Here is a 16323-nt window from a genome sequence, read left to right on the forward strand (position 1 = left end):
AAGGCTCCTCTAAAAAAATGTGGGGAGGTGGAGGAAGTGGGGGGAGGGACCCCGCTCGTGACCCGCCGGGTTTGACACCCCCGAGGTCGGACGGACCCCCAAACAGGGCCCGACCAAGCTCCGTCCGGCCAAAAACAGGGACAATAAACCCCTAAACAAATTCCAACAGCCCTACCAAGAGAGATGGGTACAGATCACTCAACACCTGCTGGAGACTGAAAGAAGACTGAGGGAAATAGAGAAGGGAGGATAGTATATACTGTCCCAAAGTTTTGTTTTCAGTCTCCACCTGCTGGTCATGATTAGATATACCCATTCGTAAAGTTAACCTCTACTGGTCTGGAGAGTGCTAAAGAATTGTCATTTCTTTAATAAGACATTAACTATTTTTTTTTTTTCTGAGGCCCTCCAAGTACCTACAAATCCAAAATGTGGCCCTGCAATGAGTTTGAGACCACTGCTTTAGATCAATGATTGTCATTAATTTTTAAACTGGGGCCACTTCAGATTCTAATGAGTTGACGGAGAGACGCCAAATATCTTCCCATGCAGAGCCATGATACTGCTGACCAGTGTATGTCATTGACATCCATCTCCACCAGCCCACTTTCAAATTTAATTGGGGGTATCTTCAAGGTTGTGAGCATTTCCAAATGCATTCTCTTTTATCTATTGAGAAATGTCTTGTCCTTCAAGCATACAGCTCTTCCCCCATCCACTTTCCCTTTTTCGTACTGAGCATGGGTACAGAGGCAGCGTAGCAGAAAAAAAACACAAAGAAAAACAATGGGGACTGCCCCAGAGGTCTCTGGGAGCCTCCTTTGGCTCCCAGGCTTTGCACTGACGAATACTGCTTTAGACAGATGATAAATTATGTTATTAGAGAAAATACAGTTTTCTACATAAAAAAGTGATTTGCCATGACCTCCACAAGCTTATTTTTGTTCTATGTCTGGCCACTGTTAATTGTGCCAAATTATAAGTCTTTCAGTAAACATTTAGAGGCCGTTCAACAATTTTATTTTAATACCGTATATACTTGAATATAAGTCAATCCAAATATAGGTTGAGACCCCCTTTTTCCCCCAAAAAAGGAGGAAAAAATGGTTGACTCGAATATAAGTTGGGTAGCTTAATATTCAAGTGTCCTGCCCTGTCAGGCTCTGCGCCCAGCACCCTTCCTTCCTCCCCTCCCCAGAACTGCACCCAGAACCCTTCCTTCCTCCCCTCCCCTGTCAGGCTCTGCACCTTTCCTTCCTTCCCCTGTCAGACTCTGCACTCTGTCACTCCCTCCCTGCCCTATCTTCATACCTCTACCGATCTGGCAGTGGGTCCTCTGCCGATCACTGGTGGAGGTGCAGCAGGCAGGAGCAAGCTTTCCAAACTCCTGCCCCGCTGCAAACCAGCTGCGCATCAACTTCGCCATCTGAGCTGCACGAGCTGCAGCGTGATTCGGCGCTGCTTCTCAGCGCTCAGTGGCTTCCTTACTGGCTCCTGTGAATTCTCGCACTTTGAAGATAGCAGTGTGTTCTAAACTCCAAGATTCAAATTGGGTAAGTCTAGGATCTTCTGGAAGCACTGGATGCAGGCAGGTATACGTACACTAGATGATGTTTTATCAAATGGGAAAATGCTTGATTTTCCATGACTGCAACAATCTTTTGGTATTTCAAAGTCTCAAAATTATAGGTGGTTGCAGTTGAAGCAGGCCAATCAGAAGGGGTTCCCTGATTGGCGAAATCTAAAAAATCATTATAGTTTGCAGGTCCTATGCATCCAGACAGATTTCTTAGGACATCAGGCTGCCCAGTGATAAATTAATATCTGAATTATTGAATAAAAAACCAAAAACTAGTCTTAAGAGACATTTGGAGCATTGAGATAAAGCAGTATATTTCTGCGTCTCAATGGCCACGAATTAGGACTTGGAGGATGAGATGTACAGCGTCAGCATCTATGAGACAAACATGTTTTTTTTTGTTACATAGAAGTTTCTGGATCCCTGCTCGTTTACAAAAATTAGATAGTTCTAAATCTAATAGATGCTGGCACTGTCATCTGGACATTGGATCATCTGTTGTTCTATGGTCCTTTGATACTCAATTTTTGGAGGATGGAGCAGAAAACCTCTCCTGCTCTAAAGTCTGAAAAGAAGTGGCAGAACTGCATTCCAGAATGTTCCCCCTAAATGAAGCCCTGCTAATGATCATATACATTTAAAGGTGTAGAATTTTTGAGCTTCACCATTTCACATTTATATTTTTAAAATCCGCCAATCAGAATTTAGGGATGGTTATACCTGTAGAATATTTCTTAGTGTTGCTTGTAGCTCCAGATTCTGGCTGTTAAGTCTTGTTGCCTGACTAGATAACTCATGCATCAAATCATCAAACAGTTTTAACGCCTGCCAAAGACATCAAAGATTAATGGGACTTTAGGAGAAATGCCCTTGTTGAAAGCAAACTTGTTATTTTTTTATCTTTATTTTTTTTATTATTCAAATTTTTCATCATAACAACAAGAATACAAACTTGAAAAGGAATTGAAAAATAATATCCAACAAAGCAAATGTGGTTGATTTAACATCAAACAACAAATTAATTAATTATTTAGTCCACATATTATTATTGGATCCAAGAACAAAAAAAGTAAAAATAAAAAAACTAATACTTAACCTATTTAGACAGAATCAGGGACATAGCTAACCCCCAGACAGCCGGTTTGCTACACTGCGGCTGGTACAATTGGACCTAAAGCGACTCCATCCCCTTCTCCGGCTGTAATAAATTCACATAACTGTTTTGAATCAAAAAATAAGAAATTCTTTCCTCCTAAAGAAATGCAACATTTCGCAGGAAATTTTAAAAAGAACTGAGCACCCAGAGCCAAGACTCTGTGTCTATAACTAAGAAATTCTTTTCTCCTCTTTTGTGTATCTTTAGACAGATCAGGAAAAACACGTACAGTGGAACAAAAAAAAACTTATCATTCAAGTGCCTAAAGTATGTTTGTAAGATTAAATCCCTATCAAACTCTAAGGCAAAAGTCGCAATACGGGTAGTTCTTCCCGTTATTATTTCAAGTGAGTCCTCCCAAAAAATGTGTCAGATTTAGATCGCTTTTCTGTTGTTCTGCTGTATTTTCCCCACTCAAAGACAAATTCTGAGCCCTAATTATTGAAGGTAGATTTTCTTCTGAGATTAACAGAATTTCTTTTAAGTACTTCCACATCATTGCTAACGGAGCAATTACTGATGACTTTGGGAAGTTTAATATTCTTAATTTGTTTCTTGTTTATTTTCTAAATATTCCAATTTTTTCTGTATATAAGATCTTTCCTTAACAATCTCTGTCTCCAAACTTTTTATTTGTTCTTGATGTTTCACAATAGTCTCACTCTGCTCTTTTAAAATAATCCCTTGTGCGTTGACCTGAGTACTAATAGTAGCACAATCAGCACGAACTAAAGTTAATTCCTTTTTAAGGTTAGAATCCATGGTCACTATTGCCTTCCACAGGTCGTCTAAATTGACTTGGGCAGGCTTAGTTAACTTCCCAAATTGAACCAGTAAAGATAGAATATTCTCACCAGCTTGGGCTATGGAAGATATCGATGTTGCGCTATCTTCAGTGGGGGGCCTGTCTCTCAAAAGACATTCCTCTCACCTCTCCTCCATCAGTTGTCCACCTTCACAGGACCGCTGAATTGCCTATTCCACCGCCGTAATATCTCCTTTAGGTTGGGGAGGAGGCTGCCTTGAGATCGGGTTCAGAGAAGCCTGATCAGAGGTAAGGTTTGCCGATGGAATCGGCACTCCTTCCGAGGCCTGGGTCGTCCCTGGAATCTGACGTGTAATTCCGGCGTCCAACATCGTCTGCATCATGGCTCTGGAGCCGCCGACCGTCTGAGGTCCCAGTCAAGAGGCTCCCTTCATTTCCCCCTTCGCGTATCAGCAACGGAAATCGGTAAATCTTCTTTAAGCAAGAACACGTCCAAATGACCACGCAGGCCAGTGACTTATTGATGTCAGAGGTAATTTAATTCCTGATTCTGTAAAGCCATTCTCACCATCCTTCTATCAGTCTGAGGTGTTGAAGCCTTTTTCCAGCCCCTTCTAGCTTTGTTATTGATGCTTCTAGTCTCTTCAAAGCGCTTGCAGAGTTTTATTACCCGGGCTGGTGATACACCTTGACCAATTTTGGCTGCACTCTCTCAGTAACTGTAGCTTTCTTTTCTTAAGGTTATGGCTGTTGCTCTCTTTTTAGGCGACCAGTCAAGAACTGCAAAATTTAGCATACAACTGTCATTTTAGTGTATTTAGACAATTAATATTCAATTCAATTCCAATTAATGAAAAATCATTCAAATTTTGTCAAATTGCACAGCAGGCCTTCAGACCCACTAGCTGCGACAACATCAGAGCATCAAAACTACTACTGTACTGTATGCACTCAAAATCTAAGCAATACGTATCAAAAGAAACATGAGCAATCGCTTACCTTTTAGACATCAAATCACTAAAGTCATTCCTAACCACAAAATTACTACACAAATACAAAGGTAAATCAAAAAGTAAAGGCTCACTCATCCTACCAATCCTTCAGAAAATCCCTGAAGACCCACCTAATCAACAAATTTATCGAATAAGAAGCCACCCTCCAACTATCCCTTCCCTTTTTCTCATTCCCCCACTCTTCCCTAATACCACCACAATCCGTCTTCCCCCCAATAACCTCTGCTGAACCAAATTCTTAAACCAAGTTCAAATACTTAAAGGGTATTAACGTAGAACAAAATCTTTTCCAGAGAAATGAAAATGGTAAAACCAGAGGACATAATTTGAGGTTGAGGGGTGGTAGATTCAGGGGCAATGTTAGGAAATTCTATTTTACGGAGAGGGTGGTGGATGCCTGGAATGCGCTCCCGAGAGAGGTGGTGGAGAGTAAAACTGTGACTGAGTTCAAAGAAGCGTGGGATGAACACAGAAGATTTAGAATCAGAAAATAATATTAAATATTGAACTAGGCCAGTACTGGGCAGACTTGCACGGTCTGTGTCTGTGTATGGCCGTTTGGTGGAGGATGGGCAGGGGAGGGCTTCAATGGCTGGGAGGGTGTAGATGGGCTGGAGTAAGTCTTAACAGAGATTTCGGCAGTTGGAACCCAAGCACAGTACCGGGTAAAGCTTTGGATTCTTGCCCAGAAATAGCTAAGAAGAAAAATTAAAAAAAAATTTAAATTGAATCAGGTTGGGCAGACTGGATGGACCATTCGGGTCTTTATCTGCCGTCATCTACTATGTTACTATGTCATCTACTATGTTACTCTACCTCTATCGCTACCCAGCGATAACCACGAAGTATCTCTACCTTACTCTACACCGTCTTGCACTGAACAGGTATGACGGGATATAAATAAAGATATTATTATTATTATTTAACATCTTTAATAGAAGTAATTCAACATATCACAAATAATTGGAAAAATCACAGTAGACTCAATTATAATTTCTGGTGGAACTCATTATGTCACATCTATAAAATGGAAAGAACAACAAGGGAATTATAATAATTTTAATAAAATTGGGAGCCATTAACATCTTATTGTAATGAGTAGACACCATTTTCTATTGAAATATACACCATCTAATGTTGGGAGGGGGGGAGGTTTTATATATTATTATTCATATTGGGAAAATAATAGAGGGAATGATGGGAGGGAAGGGAGGTAATTTTATGCATTATAAGATAAATTAGAAAGATTGTCAAGTGATATATTTAATTTTAATGTTTTGATGTTTGTACACTTGATGTAAGATTGAAAATGAATAAAGATTTTTTTTTTTTTTTTAAAAAGAAGTAATTGTGAACAATTGAACATATCCATTTTCCACATAGTCCCCATGCAAGACAACACATTTGCTGTATCATTCAACTAGTTTTTGCATTCCTGCAGAGAAGTTTTTCAGCTGCTCCTGGAGCCAGGTGAGCACTGCTTCCTTTACTTCATCATGCTTTGCCCAAAGAAAGTGCACCACTGCACGTTGCTCTTTGATGGTGCAATCTTGCAATGCAGCGTCTATGTTTCTGACCTCATGGCTGCCACATGACTAAAGGCCAAGATCTGCACCGTGCATGGATGAACTCTCTAACAGGCACATATGTTGCACTTTGCTAGCTCTGTTCCAGTTATCGCATAATTTACTGCCTTTCGTTTTTGATTTGCCCTCGTACCATACGTTGCAGGATTCAATAAGTAACTGGAGCAACAGTTGAATAAAGTTCTGTGATCTCGAAAAACTCGAAGTGTTTCTACAATTTTGGCCACTAGTGTAAATACAATACTGAAGGTGCAGTCACATCATGGAGTGATGCAGAGGCATTATAACATATTGGTTTTTGGGCCACTGCCACACACTGGTCAGAAGATTTCAGTACATTACATTAGTAATTTCTATTCCGCCAATGCCTTGTGGTTCAAGGGGGATTACATAAAAGTTTACAGGAATAGCATAAGAGGTGTCATAATAGTTACTTAAGAAGTACCAAGGAGTTGTTGAGATCTTAACACCTAGATCGTTTCTTGGGTGCTGACTCCTAAGGTGGACTCTAGCATCAAGTAACTATTATTTGGATTACTCTTTGCCATATGCATTACTTTGCATTTGTCCACATAAGAACTGCCATCTCTGGATCAGACCTTCGGTCCATCAAGTCCGGCGAGTCGCACACGCGGAGGCCCAACCAGGTGTACACCTGATGTAATTCTAGTCACCCATATCCCTCTATGCCTCTCATAAGGAGATGTGCATCTAGTTAGCTTTTAAATCCTAGAACGGTGGATTCCGCAATAATCTCCTCTGGAAGAGCATTCCAGGTGTCCACCACTCGTTGCGTGAAGCAGAACTTCCTGATATTTGTCCTGGACTTGTCCCCCTTAGCTTCAGTCCATGTCCTCTTGTCCGTGTCACATTGGACATTGTAAATAATTTTTTTTCCTGCTCTATTTTGTTGATTCCTTTCAGTATTTTGTATCCCCTCACAGTCTCCTTTTCTCAAGGGAGAACAATCCCAGTCTCTTAAGTTGTTCCTCGTATTCCAAGTTCTCCATACCTTTTATTAGCTTTGTTGCTCGTCTCTGCAACCTCTCCAGCAGTTTTATATCCTTCTTTAGGTTGGGAGACCAATGTTGGACACATTAAATTTCATCTGCTATTTGGATGCCCAGTCTTCAAATTTCCTAAGGTCTTCCTGTAATTTATTTTACAGTTCACATGTATTTTAACAACTTTGAATAGTTTTGTGTCATCTGCAAATTTAATCACATCAGCTGCGATTCCAATTTATAGATATTTATATGTATGTTTTAAATAGCACCGATCCTTCAGTCATCAGTTTATTTGCCTTAGTATACCGCCTTTCAAAGCCAGAATCAAAGCAGTTCACAACTGAGAGATAGATGCACTAAAGCCAGCAATTGTCGCTAAATCTGTTTTGACAGCTTTAGAGATGATCACATTTGCCAACCCGATGCACAAAATGGTTCCTGCAGGCTTTTTTCCCCCTTTGATCGCACATTTTCCAATCTGGCCATGTAAATTAAGTAAACCCAATGCAAAATAATCAAGCAATTGATGCACTAACGAAGCTTGGCTATGCACAAAAAAAGCATGGGGGGGTTTAATGGGACCTCCGGTGGCAGGAGGGAGTGTTTATGTTTATTTAAGATTTGATATAACGCTCCTGCATTTTAAGCGGTTTACAATGAATCAAACTAAAATGAAATTAGGTCCTTGAGAAAAACTACCCTATCTGCCCCGAAGGCTCACAATATATTTCCAAGATCAAAAATCAAAGAAATAGAAATAATGAAAGAAGATAAAAAATTATAAAATAAAATAAATTTAACAGATAGAAAAATCTCTGAAGCAGCATGATAGGAAACAGTCATATTTTAGTGCAGGTCTTAATACAACTCCCGTTAAAGCACATTTCACAGATCTGTCACTGGCAGAGCTTGAGAGCATCAAAGAAATTAACATTTCTAACACAAAGATCAATAGCTATACAAAATGGAAATTATAAGACCTTTTCTAAAATATGGGGGCCATTGACATCATTTTGTGATGATTAAACACCAGTTATTTTATTGAAATATACACCATGAATAATAGGGAGGGGGAAGGGTTCTTATTTTACTGTGTATACTATTAATAATAATGGGAAGGGGGGTGGGTTATGGGTTTATATATATACAATTGTTCTTTTTCTTGATAGACTTACAAGTGATGTTTTCAAGAATATGTATGATATTAAATTGTACACTTGTTGAATGATTAAAAATGAATAAAGATTTATTTAAAAAAAAAAAAAAAAAACAACCCCATTTCTACCACATATCCACTAATCCCCTCTTCTACTAAACCGTGCTAGCGGTTTTAGCATGGGGAGCCGCGCTTGACATTCATAGGAACTCAATGAGCGTCGGGAGCAACGCTGGCCATTTAGCGCAGCTCCCCGTGCTAAAACCATTAGCGCGGTTTAGTAGAAGAGGGAGTAAAACTGTTATATGAAATAAATAAATCCAAATCAACACAAATCAGTACAAATTAATACAAATGAAGGCAGATTGCGGTCCCCATTCCATTATTCAATTCGGGAGAGCCATTTGAAAAAAAAAAATGCTTTTAGATGTCTCTTAAAATTTTGAAATGATTCTTCCTTCCTTAACTCTACTGGTAAATTGTTCCACAATGTGCATCCCTCCTGCTGATTTTCACTAGTGTGGGGGAGGAGGTGATTCCCAGTGCCATAGTCATTGGGGAGGACCATCGGTGGGGGGCTTTTCTTTCTTTTTTAATGGAGCAGATATTGTACGTGTGTGACACACACAGCATGTGTGCCCATTGGAAAAAAATAGTTTCCTGCCCCAAACAGCTGAGTGGCAGAAGGTTGCTTTCGGGGCTTTCCCCTGCTGGCTCTCACAGCCATCAATTGGGTGGGAGAGACAGTGATTACGACGAACCTCCACGTGAATCATTTGCATGGAAACTTTTTAGTGTATCAATTGCTCTTTTTGAATCAGCCAAATATTGAATCGGAGCAGACCCACACAGTCTTACCTATCCTCTTTCGTGCATCTAGCTCCGAGTCTGCAGATCTGAAACTACCAGATCAAACCATAAATAGGGATCTAAAATGCATTTAGCTAATTTTGACTTTTATGTTGGGGTAAAATGAACAATTTTTACAAAGAACTAACAATTCATCTTCCTATTACTGATGAAAGCAAACTTTTGAGCACCTTGGGCAATACTTGCGAAAAGAAATTCTCTTCCAGCTCTGAGAATTTAATATGAGGCAGGACTGTTTGTGTCAGGATCCTGAGAACTCCTGGGGAAACACAACAGAAGGAAAAAAAAAGCCATCATTAACTGCATAGACTCAAATTTAGCAGTTTGAGTCATTTTTAAAATTTCATTATAAGTTTAAATAGTCATACCTAAACAGGTAAGAAATTTTACTATTGAATGGATTAGATCAGTGTTCTTCAACCTTTTGACACCTATGGACCGGCGGAAATAAAATAATTATTTTGTGGACAGGCATCGTGGCTTTGTGCACTGAATCAGTTAGGAAGAGGGAGCTGGCTCGAAGATAACGCCGCATTGATCACACCGTGGAGCGGCGGTTGAAGAACACTGTTTTGGGCCTGATGCACGTGCTGGCCCTGTGGACCGGCAGGAAATTTCTGTGGTCCATGAACCGGTGGTTGAAGAACACTGTTGTAAACCACACTGAACTACATGTCTGGTATTTTGCAGTGTACAAGTAATTGTATTGTATCACACTTCTGGTTTACACAAACCCTAATGGATACTGTCATTTGCTAGTACTGCTGGTTTATACACCACTCTGGTGACTATTTTATAAAAGTATTTCTAATATTCTACAGTTATAGCTAATCTATCAGGATAAAATTCACTATAATGATGAAGCAGCTCTTACTCCCGAGGTAAACCTCCAAATACAAGGGATTTTAAATTTTTCTATATATTAACACATTTCAAATAAGTCTAAAATAATCCATACTGCAAAATAAAATTGTTCAAACATGTTTTTAAAAAATTTGAGAAGAAAAAAAATCCAGCAAGTTATATCTCATGTACAGTACTGGCATCGTAGAGAGTGTACAGGTTTTTAAAGCCATTACTTACTTATGTGTTCAGGCCAGCTGTCAGCACATTGATACATAGAGTAAAATAAGTTAAAGAAATTAAATGCCAGCATATCCATATCATACAAATCAGGTTGACACTTATGTATGTTCATTTCCCAAGATATCATAGCTCTAATATAAACATTCAAGGTACTGAAGGGGATAGACTTAGTAGATAAACACAGGTTGCTCTCTCCAAAGTAGGGAGAACGAGAGGGCACTCTCTAAAGTTAAAGGGGGATAGATTCCGTACAAATGTAAGGAAGTTCTTCTTCACCCAGAGTGGTAGAAAACTGGAACGCTCTTCCGGAGGCTGTCATAGGGGAAAACACCCTTCAGGGATTCAAGATAAAGTTAGACAAGTTCCTGCTGAACCGGAACGTAAGCAGGTAGGGCTGGTCTCAGTTAGGGCACTGGTCTTTGACCTAAGGGCCGCCGCGGGATTGGACTGCTGGGCATGATGGACCACTGGTCTGACCCAGCAGCGGCAATTCTTATGTTCTTAATAGCATTTCTACATGATTATAGTTTCATTTGTTCAGCTTCATCAAATATATTTGTATTCTACGGTAGAATGGTGCTAGATGGTAACGTCACCATTGAGCTGGGGTTAGGGGTAGCGCGGGGGGCAGCGCGGCTAATCTGCAGTGTGCACTAAAAACGCTAGTGCACCTTAGTAAAAAGAGCCCTTAACTCATGTCAATCCCAAAATAAAAAAAAAGATGCTGATGCAATTGGTGCACAGGGAAAGGGGAAAGAGACATAAGGGGGAAGGATACTGGATGGAATTGGGTTGGAGGAAAAGAAAGGGGGCAGATGCTGATGGAAGTGGGGGGAAGGGAAGGAAAGGAGAGAGATGCCACACCATGGAGGGGAGAGCGGAGAGAAGTAGATGGATACCACACCAGAGGGCAGGGGAGGGAGAGATGGAAGGGAGAGGCAGACAGTTTCTGGAAGAGGCATAGAAAGAGAGCAGATGCCATATGGAAGAGGAAGAGGGCATACAGTGGATGGAAGGAAGAGAATGATGAGAAGATAAGGAAAGAAGAAACCAGACAACAACAACAAAGGTAGAAAACAAAATTTCTATTTGTTTTATTTCTTTCTTTTTGCTTTAGGATAAAGTATTATTATAGCTGTGTTGATAATCATTTATTAATAGAAAATGGAAATAAGGTGATCCTGTTCATTGGACTAATTTTAATATATTTTTTACTAATTCAGAGATCATAACTCCTTTCTTCAAGTCAGGACAGGGAAACTGTAACAGCAGTATAGTTTACTGACCTGAAAAAAGAGGTTTTAACCTCTGAAAGCTAAGTGAGAAATGTATTAGTCCAATAAAATGCCGGGTACCAAATTTTCTTCCCAGGCCTCCTACCCATATGCAAAATATAAATTGGTGGGCTTCCCAAAGCCCTGCCAGCTGAAGATCTCTTCCTCTAGGAAGGAAAGGGAGATTTGTTCAGAGATGTTTGGAGGTTGCATAGAAGAAAAACTGTACACTGGCACTGGTATGGTAATCTTTGCTGTTTGTTTTGAATTTTAAAATAAAACAAATAAAGTGGAAATAAAGAAGTAAATAAGAAAATGGGGGCGAGGCATGGTGGGGTGGGGGCAGGGGGAGCAGTGTACTAGGGGCCCTGAGAAATTAATCCTGCCTTGCCTCCAGAGTAAAAACTTAAAATCAAAGTGAAAAGCAAAAAGCATAGGAAGATGCAAAGGGGTGCCTTGGGATTATGTAATTCACGATTGTGAGATGTCATACATGATTACTTTAAAATACGATAATCAACTTTATCTATTTTATTTTATTTTTCTTAATACTCAATATAGTTTGCAGTTCCTCTGCTTTCAGGCGGATTTTTTGGGACACCGAGCCGCAAAATGGTATAAACTATTATATGGATTTTTGAATAAAAAAAAGAAAACTGGTCTTAGGGATATTTGGAGTATTGAGATTGGACAGACAATTTCTGCCTCTCAATGGCCACGGTTTTGGTCTTGGAGATTAAGGTCAGCATCTATGAGTCAAACTTGGTTATTTTTGTTACATAGAGTTTTTTGGACCCCTATACGTTTACAGAAGTTAGATAACACTCGATCCAATAGATGCTGGCATTGTAGATAAGAAGTGGGGACTTATGGAGATAATGCGGTATATAAACTTAAGGTTTAGATTAGATTAGATCATTTAATTTTTTTCTGTCCATGTGTAAATGCCTTTTGGAAACTAATTTGGCCCCAAATTAATAAATTATTAGAAAATCATGTAGGACTCTCTTATGACACTATATTATTTGGTACAGCAATGAGAGTTCAGAGTCCGATTTCTGCAAATAATAACAAGTTATTATTAATATTGACAGGGGTCGCCATGCAACAAATTACTCAAAATTGGAAATATACTAAGTTAAATTATACATTTTGGTGGAATTAAGTTTGCCACATATATAAGATGGAAAAGATGATAGCGTTACAAGGAAATTTTCATAATTTTAAAAAAATATGGGGACCATTGACTATTTACTCTAATGATCAGATATCTTAAGCACATGGTTAGTTTATATTTGGGTTGGGATGGGGAATATGTATCATATGGTCATGGGAATATTGATAAAGAGGGGGGTATTTATTTTATAAGAATATATGATTGTAATTACAAGTGATTTGTGAAAATTGTTTTATTATTTATAATTCACTTGATGTAAGAATTAAAAATGAATAAAGATTTACAAAAAAAAAATATTTTATTTTTCAGGACAGCCCTATCCATTTATTGGGGAGGGTGTTAACAGATCATTCTAATCCAGTAATACCTAGCAAATTTTCAATACACACACCCTACCTCACACCGAGATGGTCCATTTATCTACGAAGAAACCAAGACCCCTGGCTGAACCCGGTCAGTTTCTCAAGAACCTTTTTTTACGCAGTCTGCGTCATCAAATCCTTTCAATGATAAAGGCAAGTCTTGCTTCTGATGTCTTTCCTTTTCCTGGAAGCAGGCAATTTATGTACATACTTTTCCAAGAAGCCCAAATTAGATTTGTTTAATATTCCACACTACCTCCCAGTGTCTTTCCCATTTACTTCTAACATAAGAACATAAGCAATGCCTCCACTGAGTCAGACCCGAGATCCATTGTGCCCAGCAGTCCGCTCACACGGCGGCCCAACAGGTCCAGGACCTGCGCAGTAGCCCCCTATCTAAACAATGAAAAATTATTATTGCATTTATCTGTCACCTATAGTTTTCATAAAGCTTTCACAAGTTACTTTCCTGCTCAAGTGAATCTACAATCTATTCTAAACTATGGGCTCCTTTTATCAAGCCGCGCTAGCGGGGTTAACCCGCACGACTTTTCATCACGCGTTAACCCCTGCCCTGGCCTAAAAACTACCGCCTGCTTAAGAGGAGGCAGTTTATCCGGCGCAAGGGAGGATAAAGTAACTTGCCAAGGTTACAATGAGCAGACTCAGCCAAATAAATAAATAAGGGGGACCACAGACTAGGTACTCTATATTATGTAAGTGATTAAAGAAAATATAGCCAATCTGGTACAAAATCACTCTTCAATATTCAGATGTTACTTTTCTGAAAGATCATATCAACTTATAATAGGAAATATGCTCAGAGACATAGGGCTCCTTTTACTAAGCTGCTGTAGCGTTTTTAGTGCGTGCTACAGATTAGCGCGCGCTAACCCCTGCGCTATGCGGAGAAACTAACGCCAGCTCAATGGCGGCGTTAGCGTCTAGCGCAGCTTAGTAAAAGGAGCCCATAGAGGCAAAAACAAGGGGGCGAACCCCACGAGTGTCGCCTCATCACCCAATCATCACATATTAAGGGCTCCTTTTACAAAACAGCGCTAGCGGGTTTAACGCGCGTGACTTTTCATCACATGCTAACCCCCGCGCTGGCCGAAAAACAACCGCCTGCTCAAGAGGAGGCTTTGTAAAAGGAGCCCTATATGTATTTAAAAAAAAAAAAAAAAATTCTTGAGTATTTTCATTCAACACAGTAATCTCAATACAACATACAATTTATAAACTAATTAAAATATTGCGCCCATCCCCCTCCCAATAGACCTGCTTCCATAACAATAGAATAGTTATTTCAAAAGGCTTCTTTTACTAGTTCAATATAACTCTCCCATATATCAGAGTAATCCAGACTCCATTCAAGCTGAATCCTGAAAGAGCATTGTTGGGAGTAAGGATAGAAGGTTTAACATCCTCTCAATCTAAACTTTTGGACTTAGCATTTATAGCTGCTAGATTGACTCTTGCCCAACAATGGCATATGCCAAATGTACCTACCTTAAGAGATGCGAGGGAACGTTTAGGAATAGTCTGTGAAAAATATAGACTTTCGGCCCTTTTAAATAATCAATGGGCAAAATTTAATGATATATGGGAGAGTTATATTGAACTAGAAAAAGAAGCCCTAGATGTATTTCAATGGATATCCAAAAAGTGTTCAATATGCTGTGTTCCTGAAAGGTCACTTTGGTCAGCCACAAAACTTAGAGACTTGAAGAAAGCACAGATGTTTATTCAGCATATGCGGACCCCTGAGCCCCGAGCTGGCTTCAGAAGTCCCGAAGCCAGGACGTTACAGAGATATTTATACATTCTTCTGGCTACACAACTGAATTCTAGAAAAAACTTTTCACGTGTTACTTTTCTTAACAATCATTGGTCCTAAGCTCACACTAGCAGGTCACTAATCTAAGCCCTGCAGTCTTTCTGTTACATGTCCAGGAGGGCGGAATACAATATCGTGTATGCTGAGATAGCCATAAGAAGCTAGAATGCCCAAGCTAAAACATCCAGTGCAGGCAGGCTAGAACATCAGATAAGTTAGATCTGCAGTGTTCTCCCCAGCGCTTTTTAGCCGGGCGCACCGCCCAGCAAATTTAGATGCCCGCCCGGCTGTCATCTGCCACGAATCCTGCTGCTGCTACTGCTTAACGCGCAGCCTGAACAGCCGCCGAAAGACTCCCGCCTGACTAAACAAAACCCAGCAAGCGACTTGAACCTGGCTTCCCTTCTCTTCCCTCCGAAACTGGAAGTTACGTCCGGGGGGGGGGGGGTAGGGAAGAGAAGCCGTCACGGACAGTGGTACCATTAGAGCCTCGGAGAATGCGGGAAATAGGCCAGCCACGGAGTGAAGCTTACTTGCTCTTGCTTACTTCAGGCCTTTCTCGCTGCAGGTCTTGCCTACTTTCTGTTTCCACGAAGGCAACGAGAAAGGCCCGAAGTAAGCATGAGCAGCAAGTCCTGTCGCTGACCTTTGGGAGATAGGTCAGCGACGAAGGGAAACTTGCAACTTGCCTGTAGCGAATCTGCCGGGTGTGTGAGACGGGGGGGGGGGGGTGAATGGGAGGAGAAACGCTGCTGTACCCAATTAGAGGGAGAGGGGGGAAGAGAAATGATGCTGCTGCTATACCCAATGGGGGGGGAGGGTGAAGAGAAATGCTGCTGCTTCTGCTGTACCCAAATGGGGGGGATAAGAGAAATGCTGATGATGATGCTGCTGTACCCAATGGGGGAGGGTGAAGAGACATGCTGCTGTACCCAATGGGGGGAGGGTGAAGAGAAATGCTGCTGCTTCTGCTGTACCCAAATGGGGGGGGTAAGAGAAATGCTGATGATGATGCTGCTGTACCCAATGGGGGAGGGTGAAGAGACATGCTGCTGTACCCAATGGGGGGAGGGTGAAGAGAAATACTGCTGCTTCTGCTGTACCCAAATGGGGGGGGGGGGTTAGAGAAATGCTGATGATGATGCTGCTGTACCCAATGGGGGAGGGTGAAGAGACATGCTGCTGTACCCAATGGGGGGAGGGTGAAGAGAAATGCTGCTGCTTCTGCTGTACCCAAATGGGGAGGGAGGTAAGAGAAATGCTGATGATGATGCTGCTGTACCCAATGGGGGAGGGTGAAGAGACATGCTGCTGTACCCAATGGGGGGAGGGTGAAGAGAAATGCTGCTGCTTCTGCTGTACCCAAATGGGGAGGGAGGTAAGAGAAATGCTGATGATGATGCTGCTGTACCCAATGAGGGGAGGGTGAAGAGAAATGCTGCTTCTGCTGTACC

General features: G+C 40.7%; 1 protein-coding gene across 3 annotated transcripts in view; it reads right to left on the reverse strand.

Annotated features, from left to right (window-relative positions):
* The window catches only part of C10H1orf112 (chromosome 10 C1orf112 homolog), a 104477-nt gene that overhangs the window by 87201 nt on the left and 953 nt on the right, over nt 1-16323 (reverse strand). For 2 of the 3 annotated variants that reach the window (XM_033962138.1, XM_033962137.1), the window contains exons 2-4: nt 10217-10256; nt 9304-9392; nt 2300-2404 (exon numbers count right to left, since the gene is read on the reverse strand). In XM_033962138.1, coding sequence (XP_033818029.1) covers nt 2300-2404; nt 9304-9392; nt 10217-10256 — 234 coding nt within the window. The remainder of the gene's footprint in view (nt 1-2299; nt 2405-9303; nt 9393-10216; nt 10257-16323) is intronic. The other variant, XM_033962139.1, reaches the window with a different exon arrangement.

This window comes from Geotrypetes seraphini, chromosome 10, assembly GCF_902459505.1.
Source record: "Geotrypetes seraphini chromosome 10, aGeoSer1.1, whole genome shotgun sequence".
NCBI classification, from domain to species: domain Eukaryota; kingdom Metazoa; phylum Chordata; class Amphibia; order Gymnophiona; family Dermophiidae; genus Geotrypetes; species Geotrypetes seraphini.